This window comes from Danio rerio, chromosome 18, assembly GCF_052040795.2.
Source record: "Danio rerio strain M-AB ecotype USA chromosome 18, GRCz13ab, whole genome shotgun sequence".
Classification (NCBI taxonomy): Eukaryota; Metazoa; Chordata; class Actinopteri; order Cypriniformes; family Danionidae; genus Danio; species Danio rerio.
The window spans coordinates 28,892,638-28,913,494 of NC_141038.1; the positions used below are offsets into that span (position 1 = coordinate 28,892,638).

At 33.8% G+C, this 20,857-nt stretch overlaps 2 protein-coding genes and 2 long non-coding RNA genes across 40 annotated transcripts in view; 1 reads left to right on the top strand and 3 right to left on the bottom strand.

The window, feature by feature from the left end:
• plekha7a (pleckstrin homology domain containing A7a) overlaps positions 1 to 10,149 on the top strand; it is a 211,785-nt gene extending 201,636 nt beyond the window's left edge. For 34 of the 37 annotated variants that reach the window (XM_087292558.1, XM_087292561.1, XM_087292562.1 and 31 more), the window contains 4 exons: positions 6,150 to 6,305; positions 8,150 to 8,283; positions 9,282 to 9,406; positions 9,484 to 10,149. In XM_087292558.1, coding sequence (XP_087148684.1) covers positions 6,150 to 6,305; positions 8,150 to 8,283; positions 9,282 to 9,406; positions 9,484 to 9,506 — 438 coding nt within the window. In that variant the 3' untranslated portion in view covers positions 9,507 to 10,149. 37 annotated transcript variants of the gene reach the window in all.
• The window catches only part of LOC147832840 (uncharacterized), a 418,098-nt gene that overhangs the window by 273,389 nt on the left and 123,852 nt on the right, over positions 1 to 20,857 (bottom strand). The gene's annotated exons all lie outside the window — the stretch shown is intronic.
• LOC147832843 (uncharacterized) lies at positions 5,328 to 8,151 on the bottom strand. The gene is made up of 2 exons (XR_015515077.1): positions 6,811 to 8,151; positions 5,328 to 6,388 (listed from the first exon to the last, which is right to left on the bottom strand). It is a non-coding gene; the product is annotated as an uncharacterized LOC147832843 (long non-coding RNA).
• Positions 13,442 to 20,594, bottom strand: zgc:56106. Its single transcript, NM_200194.1, is given in 5 exon segments — positions 13,442 to 14,008; positions 14,097 to 14,206; positions 17,794 to 17,854; positions 17,941 to 18,024; positions 20,446 to 20,594. Coding segments are annotated over 5 exon segments (516 nt in total). The 5' UTR covers positions 20,503 to 20,594; the 3' UTR covers positions 13,442 to 13,804.

Genomic DNA, 20,857 nt, shown 5'->3' on the forward strand with positions numbered 1-20,857 from the left:
ATATATATATATATATATATATATATATATATATATGTATATATATGTATGTATATATATGTATGTGTATATATATATATGTATGTATATATGTGTATGTGTATATATATATATGTATGTATATATATGTATGTGTATATATATATGTATATATATATATATATATATATATGTATATATATGTATATATATATATTTATATATATATATATATGTATATATGCATATATATATATATATATATATATATATATATATATATATATGTATATATATGTATATATATATATGTATATATATGTATATATATATATGTATATATATGTATATATATATATGTATATATATATATATATATGTATATATGCATATATATATATATATATATATATATATATATATATGTATATGTATATATGTGTATATATATATATATATATATATATATATATATATATATATATATATATATATATATGTATATATGTGTATATATATATATATATATATATATATATATATATATATATATATATATGTATATATGTGTATATATATATATATATATATATATATGTATATGTATATATGTGTGTATATATGTATTTCAAACTGACATATTTATATATATATATATATATATATATATATATATATATATATATATATATATATATATATGATTTTCTGCCATAGACATAAATCTGGAAAATGTTGTTTACTAATATTAAATTAAGCATGTTTCAATTACATCACTGACAGTGCTTTATGGGGGTGAGTGAGCTATACATAAAGTTTTTAGTCACAATTTGCTCATTTTTAAGGTAGTTATTACTGGTCCTTATGGGAAATCATCAGTAATTTGATGCATTAAAATAATCAGCACTGAAATAATGAGTAGGTCTAATTTTCACAGTTTATTAGCAACTGTTAAAAATTAGTTCCGCTATGGAAAAATGAATGGGAGTTTTACTTCTGGAACACGACTGCAGTAAAGTTTCTGATTGGCCATGAGAGCGTTTACTCAATTACTCAGTTTCTTTATTTGCTCATTGCTAATGCTAGGAAACAACCATTTGAGTAGGACCATTGTGTCTTGATTAGGAACATTAAAGAGTGTTTGGCAGAATCAAACGTTCAAACATCTTTCAACTGACTGCAATTAGAGTAATCAGCAGGAGCTGCCTGATATTTGGGTTTTCTCAAAATCACTTTTAAAAATCATGCTGCATTAAGAGGGTTTTCTGTTGCTCGCTTGCTTCAAGTCTCTTGATCACTTTAAATTGATGATTGTTCACATCATTGTTGGGGACTGCCATTTGGGAAAGCACTTAATCCTCCTAAAAAATAGCAATCCAATAATCAATTCACATCTTTTTCCTCACACTGCCCTGTTGTTTTCATTCATGGCATGGTTAACACCATTCAGACCTTTTTCATTCAGCTATCAGTGTGCCAAAAAGACAATGGAAAAGAATTAGCAAGTAGTTTTTACAAAAGCAGTAATAAAAGTACTATATATGAATATCTGTTAATGCCTATTATACTTTGTCTCACTGAAAGTAAATGAACATAGTTTACTCACTTCTCCATAAATCAGGATAACGTTTCATTCCTAACAGCTGCCAACTAACCCTACCTACCTACTAACCCTAGTTTCAAACTGACATCATGATTTTTGTATCACAGTCAATTGATAAAACAAAACATGGATTAAACCATGAACATGTCTCTGTATCTCAAGATCAGTGGTTCTTAATTTTTGTCCTTGTGACCCACCTCTGTTATTAGTTACCACACCTGATAGAGATAATCAGAAGTCCCAATTCACCTACGTATGCTGCGATCACACTAGACTTTGTGCTTGCATAATTCGGTCATATGTGGAAGTGAAGAGGAGCAGGATAAAACAGCATGATTAGACATTAGTAAAGCGAGTGATTGCTCTATATTATGTGTCTGTAGAAAGAGGTCATGTTTTGATTTTCTATTGGTCTCATGCAATCACGTGATGTGATTTTGCAGGTCAAAATTCACCAAGCTTGAACATTTGAATGCAGTGAAATGCGAAACTTCTCGCACAAGCCAACCCAGTACTGGAAAACACCCATACACTGTTGCATTCTCAGACACAAAGTACTCTTTTTGTGAAGAAAAAGCACATACCTTTGATTGTGTGACAAAAGAGCATTCATTGGTGCATACTACATCCTTATTAATGGACTGTTCTGTTGCTTAGTTACGTGTTCACAATATCGAAGATGCAACAGCACTTTAAATAGACATTTGTGGGTCTTTCATGCAGAGAAATCTCCTCAGGAGATTTGCATAATTATGATTTCAGAAGTTAATGATCAAACACGTCTTTATAAAAGTACCTGAGATTAAATATAATGCAAAAAAAAGTTAAATAAATATTTGCAGTTAAGTGAGACATTCATTCAAGCATTTTTACCCAAACCTCTCCATTTAACCCTGACTAATGCTTATCTGCCATGTTTGTAGTTTAACACTTTTTACTTGTGTTTATAGTTCTAATTGGAATCAAGTCCAAATCACAATGTATTGTTGGCAATATCAGCCATTAAAATATGAAATTTTGTTTTTTATTTTTGACCATCCAACTAACTTTTGAATATTTTAATATACTATCAGTGCATCTGAATTAGCTTACTTCCCTACTATCTACAGTTGAAACCAGAAGTTTACATACACTGTATAAAAAAGGCACATAACCATTTAAAAAAAGTCAGATGTTAATGTGACTAAACTTTTTCTCTTTTAGGTAAGTTAGGATTAATAAATTTGTTTCTGTTATGCTTAATAGCAGAATAATGAGAGAGAGATTTTTGAGAAATTGTTATAACTTTTCTTGAAAGTCAAGTTTACGTACTATAAGATTATTATGCCTCTGAAAAGGCTCAGATGATGGTGTCAAGGTTTTGGAAGTTTCTGATTGGCTAATTGACAACATTTGAGTTAATTGAAGGCACAACTGTAGAATAGTATTTAAGGAAAACTTTAAACACACTGCTTCCTTGTGTGACAACATAATAATAATAATGGATAATTCCTTACATTTATATAGCACTTTTCTGGGCACTTTAGCACTTAACACAATGGGGGGGAATCTCCTCATCCAGCTATGGCAGCCATTTTGCGTCAGACCGCACACCACACAAGAGCTGATTGGTGGAGAGGAGACATAGAGATAAGTCCAATTATGATATGGGGATGGTTAGGAGGCCATGATGGACAGAGGCCAGTGGGCAGATTTGGCCAGGATGCCGGGGTTAAACCCCTACTCTTTTTCAAAGGACATCCTGGGATTTTTAACGACCACAGAGAGTCAGAACCACAGTTTAATGTCTCATTCGAAAGAAGGTGCTCACTGAGCAGTATAAAGTCCCTGTTACTATACTGGGGCATTAGGACCCTCATAGACCGCAGGTTGGGTGCCCACTGCTTTCCTTACTAACACCACTTCCGGCAGCAACCTAGCTTTCCCATGTGGTAGCCCTGCTAAGCTTCAGTGGGCGGTCATGTGAGAGTTACAGAGAGCTAGCTGCCGGCTACATGGGAAAATCAACATGCCAGAATCAACAAAAAAGCCAGATTACAATTTGCTACATTACACTGGAATATAGACTACTTTTTGGAGACACGTCCTGTGGTCTGATGGAACTAGGATTGAACTGTTTGGCCATAATGGCCAGTGTTACAAAGCTTACAAGCCTAGGAACGCCATCCTAACTAAGTATGGGGGCGGCAGCATCATGTTGTTTGGCCATTTAGCTGCAGGAGGGACTGGTCCACTTCACAGCATAGGTGGCACCATGAAGAAAGAACATTATGTAGAAATATTGAAGCAACTTCTCAAGACATCAGCCAGGAAATTAAAACTTGGTCACAAATGGGTCTTCCAAACAGTCTATGACCCTAAGTATACTGACAAATTAGTTAAAATGTGCTTTACAAATAAAGAGTGAATGTTTTGGAGTGGCCATCACAAAGCCCTGATATCAATGGTATAGAAATTAAGTGGGCAGAGTTGAAAAATCTTGTGCGAGCAAGACAGCCAACAAATCTGACTCAGCTACACCAGTTCTGTCAGGAGGAATGGGCCACAATTGCTTCAAACTATTGTGAGAAGCTTGTGGAAGGATACTTAAAACATTTGACCAAAGTTATACAGTTTAAAAGCAAAGCTAAAAAATTACCAAGGAAATGTATGTAAACTTTTGACTCTTTAGAAATGTAGTTGTGGCCTAACTTCCCAAGGAGTAGTTGGTTTTGGACACATCTTATGGTTTGGGACACACTAATTCTATTTTCAAATACTATTTAGGATAAATAGTATGCAAATTGGAATACAGTAGCAGTTCTCATTGCTCCTTACCTGAACACAGGGAAATTTGACTTCACAATTTTGCAGATTTGCACAAAGCCTGCACTGACACTATAGAGGACACTAACTTGTGATAAATAAATAATTCTAAATAAATACAACTTAAACTCACATATCATACACTAAAAATCCATTTAAATCCAACAAAAACTCCATTCAAACTGGATTAATCACTGAATATCCTGTGATATCCTTCACAGGCATAACAGTTGAATTAGGAAAATGTATGGACTGATTAGAGGACTTTACAAAATATGCATAATGGTGGGTCACAAGTACTGTGAATAGGCTGTGAGAGGCTGTGTGTATATCCTACTATTTTGATATTTTCTCTGGGAAAACATACAAAAATATGTAACTCACGTTACATTTAAATAATAAGACACACTGAGAAAAATATGTCTACCTAAACCAGCATCACATTTACCAGAGCTGCATTTATTTGGTCCAAAGGACAGTATAATTGTTAAATAATATTACAGTATAAAAGAGGGGTTTTCTATTTATTTATATATTAAAATTGTAACATTGCTGTGATGGCAATAAAAATTACAGCCTTTGGTGTCGTGATTTTTAGAAATCATTGATTTGGTGCTCAGTTAACAATTGTTTTTATTAATGTTGATTACAATTATGTTTTATACTGTAGAACTCATGATACATTTGATTTCAGGATTTTTTTATGAAAGTCTTTATAATAAAAATAATTTATATTCTAATAATTGTGTACTGTCACTTTTGATCACATGAATGCATTCTGGTTTCATTCAAATGTTAATTTCCTAATAAATCAATAAACAAACAAATAAATACAAGACCAGTAATCTGTACTTTTAAAGACATTTCATTGCATATTTAACCAACTAGCATCTTCAAAGCTGTGATAGCAGACTAACTGTAAGACAAATCTAACATTGTGTACAGCAGTACTCTACCAGTCACCTCATATGCTCTTCATTTTCTAATGTTGAGGTTTGCACTAAAGACACAAATAAAATAAAAAATTGTCTAAATGCCTTGTTTTTATTGCAGTGTATACATGGAGAGCTAAATGTGAAAAGGTGTGAAGTAAAAAAGAATGAATGGATGGTTTTTGCATGATTGTTTAATTGTTAAGTACTCTATTGTGCATGTCTGGATGTGTTCAACTTTTAAAATCTACAGCATGTTGCATTTTGGTGATGGGTTTGATTTTTAACAGTGACACATTTGTCCGTTGCCTGTTAGAAATGGTTTTTGTTTTCTCTTATTTTCCTCTCTCTTCACCAGTTTGTCTGCAGACAGATTTAAAGGGATAGTTCACACAGAATTGAAAACCCGGTCACCATTTATTCACACTCCACTTGTTCAAAGTTGTTTGATATTCTTTGTTTTTTGGACACAGAAGAATATATTTTTAAGAATAGAATGTTTTTGTTTTGAAAGTGTCTATGGTTTTCCAACATTCTTCAAAATCTCTCCATTAGTGTTTAACAGGAATAATAAACTCATAATGGTGAATGGTGAGTAAATGTTCCTTTTGTGTGAACTATTCCTTTGACCTCACAGGAAACCAAAAACATACAAATGCCTCCAGCCAAAATGAGATTTTCCAATACATAAATTCCAAATTTGTTTGGACCAGCCTCCTCAAGTCACTTTGTGTCTGGCCTATGTTTGGCTTTAAATCCAAGGCTCATTTCCAGAGGCAATGTTGTATTTTTTGCCTAAATGTTGTGTATTGTTATCTTCGCCCTAGTAGGGATGGGAAAATCTCATTGATTTGCAACGACCCAAACAGGCCTTGTTTGTTGAACCCCATCGGCCGGCATCAGATGAATGGTTGACGGTTAGGGCTCGGCCAGTCATGGAATCGGAACTGGAACCTTTGGACTTTGAGTTTGATATTACCAGAGAGGTATAGTCTTCCCTTATATTTACTCTCATTTGCTAACATTCAACTTTAATGCTAAAATATTCAAGTTGATCAGTCCTTCTCAGCTGTCCTTTAAAGGGATAGTTCACCTGAAAATGATCATTTCCTCAGCATTTATTCTAGTGGTTCTAGATTTTTAATGAATTTCTTCTGTTGAACAAAAAATAACAACCAAGGTGGAAAAAAACTATCATTGACATCCATAAGAACAAAATATACTATGAAATATACTATGGAAGAGGTTTGTACTTGCTGCAGTGTCCAATACAGAGTGGACTCCAACCCTCATGGTTATTAACGTCTAAATATATCCCAGCTCTCACAGTGGCACAGTAGCATGCACATTACAATGTCCACTTTGTAGGCTAATGGGTCATCTTTTATCTTATATTCATCTTATATATTCTTAAGTATATCTTTCTCTGTGTTTAACAGAAGACATAAACTCATTATAAAACTGATGACTGAAATTTCACTTTGGGTGAACTATCCTTTTAATAATCCAATCATAGCTTAATAATCCAATTTATTAAAGATAAAAAAACATTAGCAGCCATTAAGTGAACTGCAGTCAGCAGCTTGTTGCTTGTGCTCAATTTAAAGTAAAATTGATCAATTAAATATATTTGGAGGAATACATTAATAGTGAGATATGTTAGAATTGTCTTAATATTAATGTCTCAATAACAAAATAAACAACAAAAATGGCAGCCTTTCACATGTACTTTGGCTGTATCTAGGTCATCTTGTAGTACAACATTTAAAACAAATGCTTGTAATGGGAAAAGGTAAAGGTAGTTATCCCAGTTAAAGGTAGGGTCAACGGTTTCAGAGGCTAGCATTTGCTAGAGCTAAAGATTCAGACCACTCTGGATAATCACTGTCTATGCCATGCCCATTCCAAAACACTTGAATTTCAACAAGCAGCCTTAGAAGTGACAAGATGAGGGAGATTGCCTTATGTTTCCTTCATTAAAGGTCCCAAGAAATTAAAATAATTTTTTTAGATGTTAGTTTCAGTCTGTATAGATATAAATTAGCTAGTGTGCTCCGAACAGTGACAAGTTTAAAAAAAATTTAATTATAAAACTGATAGAAACATCTAAAGCTTGCAGTTTTTGACCTAAATGGATCAATGATTGTTTTCACGTCACCTCATACTTCAGTTTCTCATCAAATCTTGACCAATCAAATGCTCTCTAGTAACATGCCCCACCCCCTCCAAGACACTTCTCATTTGCTTTTCGTTTGATTCACTTGATCTCAACCACTCTCACTGACAGACCTGTGATAAAACAAAATGCTATTGGCTGATTTTAAAAAAGGGGAGGCGCTACTCTGTGTCCCACCTCTCTTTATTTTTCAGTAGAGATTATGTCAAACAGACTTAAAAATGCACCTTTCAAAGCAATTCACAGGACCTTAAATGAGAAAACATTACAGCATATGCAGTTTTGAAGCAACCAGCATATAATTATATTTTCAAAGCAAATCATCTACATTGTCTTTAACATTTTTAAGCTAAATACGCAAGTTTGTAACTAAAAACTCTACATGCTAACAGAGCAGAGCACATGAAACTGACAAAATCTTAATTAAAAGACTTTAAAAACCCATGTTGTGATCAGTGATTGTTTCTGTGTTTTTTTATATTGTGGTGTAAGAATTTTTTATACAATTTGTTGTAGAATTACCTAAATTCCTATTTCTGGATTTTAGGGAAAAAAAGTGTTTTGTTTTATAACATAAAATCACATGAAGAAAAAGCACTATTGGGTCAATAACATTAATTTGAGGTAAACACTTTGTCCTCTGTTGAACCTCAGCTGTCAACACCACAGAAAGTGTGGATTCCACAGCGACTCATAGACGACGAGTCAGATGAAGACCTGAGTCCTGAAGAGAAGGAGACTCGATCTCGCACTGTAGCAAAGATAAAAACCCTCCTGTCCAAATCCAGGTATGAGAAAATTAAGACTGAAGCAGCAAATGATATATAATGCATATAGTCAAACTTGGAGGGGCACATGCTATTAAAGCACTAACAAATTCAGACTTAATCGGTTTGACAACATGTTTGTTAAAATGTAACATAAATGTTTTCTGACACATTTTTGCTGTGTTGTGCACTATTGAGTGTTTACATGTATTGTGAGAATTTTTGGATGTTGTCAAAATGAAGATGTTTGCTTGCAGCACCATCATAAGTTTATATTTATTAATAAATATCTAATAAATGAGAACTATGTAATAAATAAGCACTAGAAACAAATAATTATTAGTATAGTACACTCAAAAAAATGTTTTCTTATTTGTTCAGATTACTTGTTTAAAATAAGCTGAAACCACATAAAATTTTAAGTTTGTTTGGTACAACTTAATTGCTTTATGTTTAGTATACTTAAATTGGTAACAAATAATAAGTTAACTTAATTCCTTCAAGTTTTCCCAACAAAAAAACAATTGTATGGAACCTAGCATTTTTTAATGTACAGTGCATCCGGAAAGTATTCGTAGCGCTTCACTTTTTCCACATTTTTATGTTACAGCCTTATTCCAAAATGGATTAAATTAATTTATTTCCTCAAAATTCTTCACACAATACCCCATAATGACAATGTAAGAAAAGATTTTTTGAAATTGTTTCAAATGTATTACAAATAAAAACGCTGAAAAATCACAAAATCACAAATCACAAAATCAGTTTACTTAAACTGAATTTAAACTACTCAATTATTACAGTTTTTTTAGGACAACTAAGTTTTGTTTAATCCACTTAAACTTGTAAAAACGATGAAGTTATCGCAATCAATTTGTGTTGGGATGACATGAAGGAATTGTGTGGAAGCCAGCATTTCTTACAGTGTACATAATGGAAGAGATGAAATAAGTACTAGTAGCATGAAAAGAGATATGAGTGTTTTGTAGATGTAGAACTGTTGTGTTGTGATGTTTCAGCATGAGGTCTTCAGAGCAGATGGACTTTAGCGATCTGGATTTGGCTCTTCAGCAGCAGGAGAGGATCATGAGTGTTCCTCGAGCTCTCGCCACTGAAGCCTCCATCAAAAGGAGGCAGGTCACAGGTCAGATTTCATCTCACATCTCTACAAATAAATCATCGTGACAAGTTAATAGAATTTTTTCATGTTTTGTTTTTCAGCCAAAGCCATGTCCGAGGGTTAATTCTTGTGAAGCTTTACTGTTAGCCCAAAAAATGATTATTTTGATATTCATAATTCACCTTCAGTCATTCAGGTTCTCAGGTGTTTTGGACTTTTTATATGCAATGTTTTTTTTTTTTTTTTTATTCATTTTATCGTGGCATTTAATATGTTTTATCAGCTACACTATCAGTTTTACAGTTCTGCCATCAGAAGTTGCTTTCTAATTTAGCACTTTGTTATTTTTGTTAAACATACAGTTTCATTTAATTATGACTTAAGGTGCTTAATCATTTGCAGTGTTGTATATTATATAATATTATACATATAAATGCTGTTTAAAGTATTTTAATATCAAATGTTTATAATTAATTTAATCATATTTAATGTTTTTTATTATTCATTTTACTTTTGCATGTTTTGTCAGCTACCCTTTCAGATGTACTTTTCATACATTACCGTTTTTTTATTTAAAGAATCATGAAATTGATTTAAGGTACTCAATTGTTTGCTGTGTGGCATTGTTAAAAAATAATAACTAATATATAATAACTAAATAATAAGTGTTTAATATAGATTTGAATGTGAAACGCATCTTTCATTCAGGAAATTTTATGAAAACTGTCACCCTTAAGTCATTAAAGTCATTTTCAAATCAAAATAAAGTTTGCATGTCTTTTATCATCTTTTTTAAACCTGCATACACCTTTATTCATCTTTTATATTGCTAAAATTTTCTTAACAAAAATATTTGAAAAAGCACTTCCTTAAAAGAATAGTTCACCTAAATGTTGCATTCGTCTGTTGAACACAAAGGAAAATGAAAACGTTTGCGGGTGGTAAACAGACATTGACTTTCACAGTATTTTTTGTTCCTACTATGTGTTCCATTCTTCAAAATATCTTGATTTGTGTTCAACAGAACAAAGAAATTCATAAAAGTACTTGAGTGTGGAAATTGTAATTTTTGGTAAACTATCCCTTTAACCCCAATGTAATGTAATCTAATGTGTAATGTACTGTGCTTATTTATATAGTGCATTTATTGTGTATAGCCATACACCCAAAGCGCTTCACATTCAAAAAGGATGTCTCTCCACACCACCACCAGTATGCAGTATCCACTCAGATGATGCGGCGGTAGCCACAGAACAACAACACCAGTGCGCTCATCTTACACCAGTTATTGGTGGAGTGGAGAGGCAGTTATAGAGCCAATATGGTGGATGGGGATGATTGGGAGGCCATGATGGTTAAGGGCCAATAGAGGGAATTTGGCCAGAACTTTTGGGGTCACACCCCTGCACTTTACGAGAAGTGCCATGGAAATTTTATTGACCACAGAAAGTCAGGACCTCTGTTTAACATCTTATTTGAAAGACGGCGCTCACTGACAGTATAGCATCCCCTTCACTATACTGAGCCATTAGGACTCACACAGACCACAGGTTGAGCGCTCCCTGCTGGGCTCACTAACACCACTTTCAACAGCAACCTAGACATCCCATGTGGTCTCCCATCCAGGTACTGACCAGGCTCAGCCATGCTTAGCTTCAGTAAGTAACCAGTCTTGGGCTGCAGGGTGATATGGCTGTGGCTATGGCTAGGCCCACACATAATCTGCGCATGGAGAATTTCTGCAGATTTTTAGCCCATCATTGATTCTGTTTATTACTTGTGTGAATGTGTGTAAATGTATATTTATTCAGTTGTTTTATTAATTTCAGTAATATTATGGATTAATATGAAAATATTCATTTGATTTATTTAAAATACATTTTGTGAGATATGTTTACTTTTAGAGATATTATATGAGAGACTTGCTTTGTTTTCCAAATAAGTGGATCAAATTGAATTTGATTTGTAAACACCAAATAAAAGCTACAAAAGGTATTATTTTTTATTTCATATATTAGGGTTTTAGTTATGATATTCCCAAAATCATTCTGCATAAATACGCAGATTTTTTAAAAATTCACATCAGAAATAGCATAAAATGTGCGCAGATTTTGTCTAGCCCTAGCTATGGCATGGTGTTGCCCTGAGGCAACAATTCTTTTTTTGGGCCCAGCCGTGATTTGGCCCTTTAAATTTTTTTAAAAAGAAAAATATCACAAAAAGTCTAATAATAGGCCATAAAGTCTAATTCATAACCAATGAGATTTGAGGTGGGTGTGGGTTTGACTCTTCTGGGGGCAAAAGTGTCATTTTTGGGACCAGAGCCTGCTTGAGCACACCGCTAGCAGAATGTTAAGATAGATTTAGCTTTTTAATATGTTTAAATTTAAATATCTTTATTAAAAATATGTGTGGTGTGCATGGATATGTGAAGAAGCATGTTTGATTGAGAAAAGGCACTTTTTGTTAATATCTATAAACTGTTAGTTTTTCATTTGTTGTCTCAGGGCAACATTGTGCATTTAGACCACTTTTGTAAAAACAATAACATCTTATGTATGGAAATGTGCAGAAATGTATAGTTATCACCATAATATATGCTTTTTGCTATACTGTAAACAAGGAGTGTCCACACTCGGTCCTGGAGGGCCAGTGTCCAGCAAAGTTTAGTTCCAACCCTAATCAGACACACCTGGGCTAGCAAATCAAGCTCTTGCTAGACGTTCTAGAAACATCCATGCAGGTGTGTTGAGACAAGTTGAAGCTAAAATCTGCAGAACACCGGCCCCCCAGGACCAAGTTTGGACACCCCTGCTGTAAATATTACTCACAGGAAATGGGTTCAAATATTTTATGGAGGTAAAGAACAAAATTGAGCTGGTAGGCTCATTCCTTCCATCAGTGAGCTTGAAGAGAATCACATTAGTTTGTTTCCATTCAAAGATGCAAACTAAACTTGCAAAAAGCCGCAGTTCTACACCGTTTATCTTTAAGCCTGATTAAACAAACCTGATTCAACTGAGATCTTCAGGCTTGTTTGAAACCTACAGGTGTGTGTTGAAGCAGGGTTGGAACTAAACTCTGCAGCCCTCCAGAAAATGAGTTTGATCAGTGTCTGGATTCAGCCCACTTGCTGGTCATGGATACACAGAAAGGGAGTTCCAGGATGCAAAGGTTCATCTAAAGGAGTTTGCCCAAATTTTGTCCTGGAGGGTCAGTGTCCTGCAGAGTTTATTTGCCAACCTTGCCAATATGTGTCTAGTATGCTAGTCAGAGCTATATTTTGAATGTCACCGGGCACCCCTGACCAACGCCAAGTGACAAAAGTGTGGCACCCACCTCTGCTTTACACCCAATAACTGCTTTTTGAGGTTCCACAGTGAATAATAAAGGTTGGTAAATAAGTAAATTCAATCTGTACCCCACAAGAACACACAATACACCGTTTATGGCTTGTGTTTGATAAAATGTTACTAGTTAAAATTATGTTAGATTAAAACTTTTTCTAATGCATTTTGGCTTGTTTTTTTTCATCATTTCACATAATAATAAACAGAAAACCTTGCGTTTTAGTGCCCTAATAGTATGTACCAACATCTGGTGGGGGGGACTAGAGGGAGCACAATTTATGATTGATTTATTATACACCCAAAAATTAGGGTGAAAACTATTTCCTCCTAAAACAAAAATTCACGCCATAGAGCAGGGGTGTCCAAACTCTGTCGTGGAGGGCTGGTGTCCTGGAGAGTTTAGCTCCAACCCTAACTAAACACAGCTAATCAAGCTCTTACTAGACACTAGAAACTTCCTGGCAGGTGTGTTAAAGCTAAACTCAGCAAGACACTGGCCCTTTTAGGACCGAGTTTGGACACCCCTGCCATAAAGGAATAAGGTTCTTTAAGAAGCTCAACATGATTTGATTTCCCTATGGTATTACGGATAAAGTATTTAAGCTTTTAAAAGTAAAAAGATATAATAGTGTTGTAGTTCATCATTTAAAATAATAATTTCTTCAATTAAAAGGTTTATTTTCCATCTAAAATATATGGAGATTTCTAGTTTTAGAATCACAAAACACATGTTCTTTTTATTGATATTCTCACACACCTTTCAATACACAAAAAAATGACAATTATTCAAATGAATGTACCTTAATTTGAAAACCTTGAAAACCTCCAAAGGGCTGAGCAGACTGCGACAGGATTTTCATTTCTTGTATAAACTATGCCTTTCATTTGCAGAGAACACACAGTCCTCAACAAGACTGAAAAATATGGCAAAGATAGAACTACATTAAAAATGAAAGCACAGTTTGTTCAGTTTTAAAGGAAATAAAAACGTGCTGTCACTCAGTGAATTACACAAAAAAAAATAAAAAAATCAAGAAATTGTAGCATCAACAGATAAAAATGACTTGGCCATCTATGTGGATTTGACGAATGCCATTTTAAGAGTCTTTTTCTTGTCCTCCTTTGAGTGTGTGTGCGGCTCCTGCTTCTCCAGCTCTGTGTCTGATGCTGGGGGTTTCTCCTCTTTCTGTGTTTCTGATACTTGTTCAGGGGGGTTTTCTGAACTGTTGGACGTCTCAGACACAGCGGCGTTCGGACTCTCAGCTACTTCATCAGGCTGTGAATAGGACAAACAAATCAGATCCACTGTATCATTTTATATACTGTAGGCCAAGGAGTGAAAATGTGATTGATGGGCATCACACCTCACTGAAGCCCAGACCGCAGTGCCTCCTGTTCCTCCCTGATAACTTTCCATCCAGACTCTGCTGATACTGATGCTCCAGATCTGCATTCATTCTCCGATCCTCTGCCCCTACACACACACACACACAAATATAACAATGTATTATTAGTAACAAATACAACTATAGTATTATATGTACATGTAGGGCAGATATTAAATATTAATATATATATAATATAAAAATATTACCCCATGATTAATTTTTATTTAAAAGTTGTCATATTTTTGAAAAAAAATATAAGCACAGATGTGGGTGTCTTTCAAAAACGTATTAGAATTTCAAACATTTTCACACAACTACTTATAAAACAGTATTAATACAGTAGTTACATACACAGTATATACAGTTGAAGTCAGAATTATTAGCCCCCTTTTGTTTATTTCTTTTTTAAATATTTCCTAAATGATGTTTGACAGAGCAGGGAAATTTTCACAGTATGTCTGATATTTTTTCTTCTAAAAAAAGTCTAATTTGTTTTATTTTGGCTAGAATAAAAGCAATTTTAATTTTTTTTTTTACTATTTTTGGGACAAAATTATTAGCCCCTTTAAGTTAATTTTTTTTCGATAGTCTACAGAACAAACCATCGTTATACAATAACTTGACTAATTACCCTAACCTGCCTAGTTCACCTTATTAACCTAGTTAAGCCTTTAAATGTCACTTTAAGCTGTATAGAAATGTCTTGAAAAATATCTAGTAAAATATTATTTACTGTCATCATGGCAAAGATAAAATAAATCAGTTATTAGAAATAGGTTTTTAAAACTATTATGCTTAGAAATGTGCTTAAACAATCTTCCCTCCATTAACAAGAAATTGGGGAAAAAAATAAACAGGGGCGCTAATAATTCAGGGGGGCTAATAATTCTGACTTCAACTGTATATGTTATTTAGTGTGTTTAAGAGGTAAAAATATAATTATATTTACCCAATTTTATTTATAATCATTTTATATATATATATATATATATATATATATATATATATATATATATATATATATATATATATATATATATATATATATATAATTGCATTTATATATCAACAAAATATGTTTAAGTCTGTAAAATATAAGTCTGTATATAAATATTTGTGTATCATTTACTTTTATTACCATAATAAAGATAAATATAAATACTGTAATTGCAGAAATTAAACTATTTCCATAACATCTGTATACATAGTTGCATGTTTACGGTGTATAATTATATAAATATATTCATAAAAGAAATATTGTTTAAAAATATATACATAAAAGCAAAAACAGACTGTATATGAATAATAATGTTTTAGGATAATTACAAAATTATATAAAACATTTATAAATAGAGCTGGGCGCTATGACAAAAATCTCATCTAACGATCTAAGTCCTCTCATATGCTGAAAGATATACACTCACCGGCCACTTCATAAGGTACACCTTACAGCTACTGGGTTGGCCTTCAGTACCCCCTTTTGCCTTCAGAACTGCCTTAACTCTTTGTGGCATAGATTCAACAAGGTACTGGAAAATTCCTCAGATTTTGGTCCAAATTGACATGATAACATCACGCAGTTGCTGCAGCTTTGTCTGCACATCCATGATGCAAATCTACCCTTCCACCACATCTTAAAGGTGCTCTATTGGATTGAGATCTGGTGAGTGAGGAGGCTATTTGAGTACTGTGAACTCATTGTCATGTTCAAGAAACCAGTCTCAGATCATTCACGCTTTATGACATGGTGTGTTATGCTGCTGGAAGTAGCCATCAAAAGATAACTATACTGTGGTCATAAAAGGATGGACATGGTCAGCAACAGTACTCAAATGCTCAATTGGTACTAATAGGCCCAAAGTGTGCCAAGAAAATATCCCCCACATAATTGCATCACCACTACCAGCCTGACACATCGATATAAGGCAGCATGGATACATGCTTTCATGTTGTTGACAAGAAATTCTGACCCTACCATCCGTTTTTCCAATGTTTTATGGTCCAATTTTGGTGAGCCTGTGCAAATTGTAGCCTCAGTTTCCTGTTCTTAGCTGACAGGAGTGGCACCCGGTGTGGTCTTCTGCTGCTGTAGCCCATCTGCCACAATGTTTGTTGTGTTATGTGTTCAGAGATGCTTCTCTGCATACCTTGGTTGTAACATGTGGTTATTTGAGTTACTGTTGCCTTTCTATCAGCTCAAACCAGTCTGGCCATTCTCCTCTGACATCAACAAGGCATTTGCGCCCACAGAACTGCCACTCACTGGATACTTTCTCTTTTTCAGACCATTTTCTGTGTACCCTAGAGATGGTTGAGCGTGAAAATCCCAGTAGATCAGCAGTTTCTGAAATACTCAGACCAGCCCGTCTGGCACCAACAACCATGCCACGTTCAAAGTCTCTTAAATCACCTTTCTTTCCCATTCTGATGCTTATTTTGAACTGCAGCAGATGGTCTTGACCATGTCTACATGCCTTAATGCATTGAGCTGCAGCCATGTGATTGGCTGATTCGAAATGTGCATTAACGAGCAGTCAGGCCTAATAAAGTGACCGGTGAGGGTATATCACAATATCATTTCAATCGATTAACAGTTTACATATACTGACCACATGTAAAGGACTATTTTTTAATATTATTTTAAAGTGTATATATAGGTAAACCCGAAATTATTCATAACCCTGGCAAATTATAAGTTAGTTACTTTTATTTAAAAAACAAGTTTGTTTGTTTTTTTTTTATCTGAAATGACACAGGTCATAATAAGACAGTGTACAAGAGGAATCATTGTGAAAAAACAGAAATTCTCAACTTTATTTTTTACATTCAGAATTTGCCTGAAGTATGGATAATTTCAGGATTAAATGTACTTAGAAATGTACTCATTTATATTTGATCATATTTCTTACTTTATTTCAAGACTTAACACTTAGATATTGCTTGATAACAATAGCAGGTTTGGCATCCTGTCTCAGGAGAGAACCCTGAGCTCGGAGATAATTAAGCCCAGGGCTCCCGCCTAGTCAATGAGCATGTAATGAGGTACGAGATCAGGTAGTTCTCAAGAGCTCCCCCTGGTGAAGGAGGGAAAGGGGGGATGGGGGGGGGGGGGGGTCTCAAAACGTGCTATTTATAGTGATTTTGGAATAATCTAATTGGTTTATTAATGATTGCAGATAAGAGAGCAGTCATGATAAATCATATCACATACTCCATTCGAAATTAGTTTGTGAAACTTCACTTAGAACTTCAGGTCAAATGTTCGATTAAAAACTTATAAAATAAATATTAATAAACTATAAAACCCTTTTCAAAATTAAACTTCTGACAAAAAAAATTCTTTTTACCTCAATAAATGAATTAATAAATAAATAATGGTCTTCTACACTGCACGGGGCAATTGTTGTATATTTTACAAGCACACTGTAGCCTAATCTTGTGTGCACAATAAACGAGCGGACATTACCAATGCTTGTTTTAAAGGTCAGTTCATGTCCTATTTAACCAGCGATCACTGTAGGGAAAAGGATATGAGGCGTACAGGATGTGATCTGATGCAGTCTACATACAACCAGGGATTTGGAAGTGTCCCATTCAACACAATACAAGGTTGCAAATAATCACTTGTGTGTTTGTCACACAAATATAAACCTAAAAACTCTAACAGACTCACCACTGCGGAAATGGGACGTTGACTTGTGATCCCCAATAACAAGGCGTCCCGTGTGCTCTTTCTGCCAATGCATAAAAACATTTTAAGCATGAATGTGTTGTTCTTGTTCAGATTAGATGGAGACTTGTTTAAAAGACTCAATTGCACCTTTCCAGCTCCCATCAGCCTCAAAAACTTCTGCTTCCGTTCGTCTGTACCTAAATCTGCCGACTGCCATTGTGTGGATCCCGTCTGCAACAACAAACAAACAATCAAAAAAACAGATTCATTTCAGACATAAGTGTGTATTTAAAATGCATTTGAAATAGGAGTGCATGAAATTTATTGGACAGATTAAATTGGACAGATAAATTATTGAACAGATCAATTTTAGGGAAATATGGGTAAAAAAAGACGACATTTTTATTGTTCCAATAAACAAATAAAAACCAATATAGTGCACTTGTTGGTAAATAGGTCTGCTTTATACTGAAAACATGCGATGTTGTTCATCCTGATAACGATATTTCTTATAGAGCTAAATTTCCCTAGAAATCCGCTGTTTTTATTAGCCATGTTTTTTAATTATTCTTTTATTTAATAACATAAAAATAAAATGGTACATATATTTTTCAGATCTAATTTAGATAAAAAAATAAAAAAAACGTGTCAAGGTGCAAACATTTAAACCACTATAAATAAGTGAAAACCTTGGTGGATTTTCTGGCTCTGATTGGCTGTTGGTATTTTCCTCGTCATGAGTGTTCATTTCTAGCTCTGGGTTCACTTTTGGGCCGCTACAGCCAATAGCAGATTAGCAACTAATGGCGAGGCTAGGCTAAAGATAGCAAGGCCTCATCTGATTGGTCAAATTTTGATAAGCAACTAATGAATAAACTTAATCTAGTTTATTACACGTCTGCATATGTAAATTTACATTTACATTTAGCAGACGCTTTTATCCAAAGCGACTTACAAATGAAATGAATTTGCATATACATTTTGTGCAAGTCTTCACCGGTCTAAAAGTTTTTTTTAGAAAGCTTTTATTATTATTTTATGTGAAGTTATATGAAGTTTTATTATTTCTTTATTTTTTATGCCATATCAGCAGCATTGCCTATATTGATGGCAATAAGCATTCAATGTATAAATAAAGGTGCAGTAGGTGATCTGCCAAAATGCTAACCGCTTAGCATATTATCTTTGGACGGCGGGGAGAGACTGTGATTCAAAGCCACATCTCTTGAAATCGTGAAGGCGCGCATCGCGTCACAACAGCAGACAACCCACTAGTTCATGTCATTCATCAGTGTTTGGCCGGCAGCGTGCAGGAATCAATATATTACGAAGCCATACTTACATGCTATTCAGAGCGAATATTCAGAGTAGCATGGTAAACAGTATAGGAAGGCTGTCATTGTTCAAAAATGAGCCAATGTGAATATAAAAGCAACTTCAGCTCAATAAAGCAGGTTAGGCAGAATAGTGCCATTTACTGATGTTTTGTAGTTACACTAAATAAAAATCTACATTATCGATGCTGTCAAGGGTCCCTTATAAAACTCAAAATAGTCGCATCAATCTTTCGCCAGGAGATTTCAGTGGCTGAACAACACTTCTGTGCATATAGCCCATTCATAACACAACACAATCTAACATAAGCTTAGCCTGACTAAAATAGCTTTAAAACAGAACATTACCTGTCTAACAGTAATACTCCAGCTATAGTGTCATCCTTCCTCCAGCGTACTAAAGTAACTCCAATATTGATTCAGGATTTTCGAAAGTTTTAATTGAGCATTTGATTTCACTGCGTCTGTGATTGTCTCGTGACCGCACATTTCTACCATACTTCAAACTAAACACTGAAGTAACACTCAATTGGTTAGAATAAAGATGGCACTTTTTATCTTTTCTAAAAAAAAGGCTCTATAAGACAACATTTTATTTTACATTTGGTAGTGTCATAAGTAGTTGTTTAAACTACTTCTGACACTACTAAATGCAAAATATTTTTTTTAGCCATTTTATGATTTTTTTTGTGTTTGTTGCATAAAATAACAAAAAAAGTTAAATGTTTTCAGACATGTTTATATTCAGTTTTATTCACAAAACCAATGCTAATGTTCTAGGTTCAAAATGGTTAAGAATGCAGAATTGATAATAATAATAAAAAAATTATAAAAAATTAAAACATTTGTTATTCTGACCAATTGAAATCATTTTTAATAAATGCTAAGTATTTTTTTTATTTTAAATTTGAATGAAATTTTATCAGACCTTTAGAGTAAAATATTATTATTTTATTTAAATCAATACCTAATAAATCCTTTAAATCTGCAGTGAGAATATTCAAGTGTTTTTTAGATTTACATACAAATACATAAGTTACAAATGTTCACCAATGAATGAATGCAGGAAAACGCTTAAATGAATTGTTACATTAACTACAGTAGCTACACAAAAGTATTCATCAATAAAAAACCGCAATAAAATAGCAAAGAGGTAGAAATCAGATAATAAAGATGCTACGTTACTCTTTTGTCACATTAGTAACATTTAAAAATAGTTACAACACATTGCTAACAATCTGCTAACACTGCTGTTCACAAAAATGTCAGGTCAGTTGTTGTAAAATCATACATATGCATGATGATGCAAACCACATACTTCATCAGGAGATGCGGGTCGTTTTGTCCCTTTACACGGTTCGTCTGAAGAACTCATTTCCAAAGGTTTTTAACTTACAGTAGTCAAATACACATTTCTTGCGCCTGCCTGCTTCTGCGTTTGCTTAGCTGCTAGCGGGTGGCTAACCTGACCCGCGCAATGCTTCCTGGGAGTTGTAGTTACAACGTCGCTCGTGGAGTTTCATCTAACGTTACTTTTAATAACTGCTCTATGACTATAATCTAATTGAAAAATGATTATTGTTTTTTTTTTAATATGTAAACATGAGATAAAACGCGTTTTGAGTACATATTCATGGTATATTCAGTGTATATAGGTTTATAAAGCCTACGCTGTGAAAAAAACTTATAGCTAACTAACTTAAGCTAGTTATTCGTTACAAATGTAGATA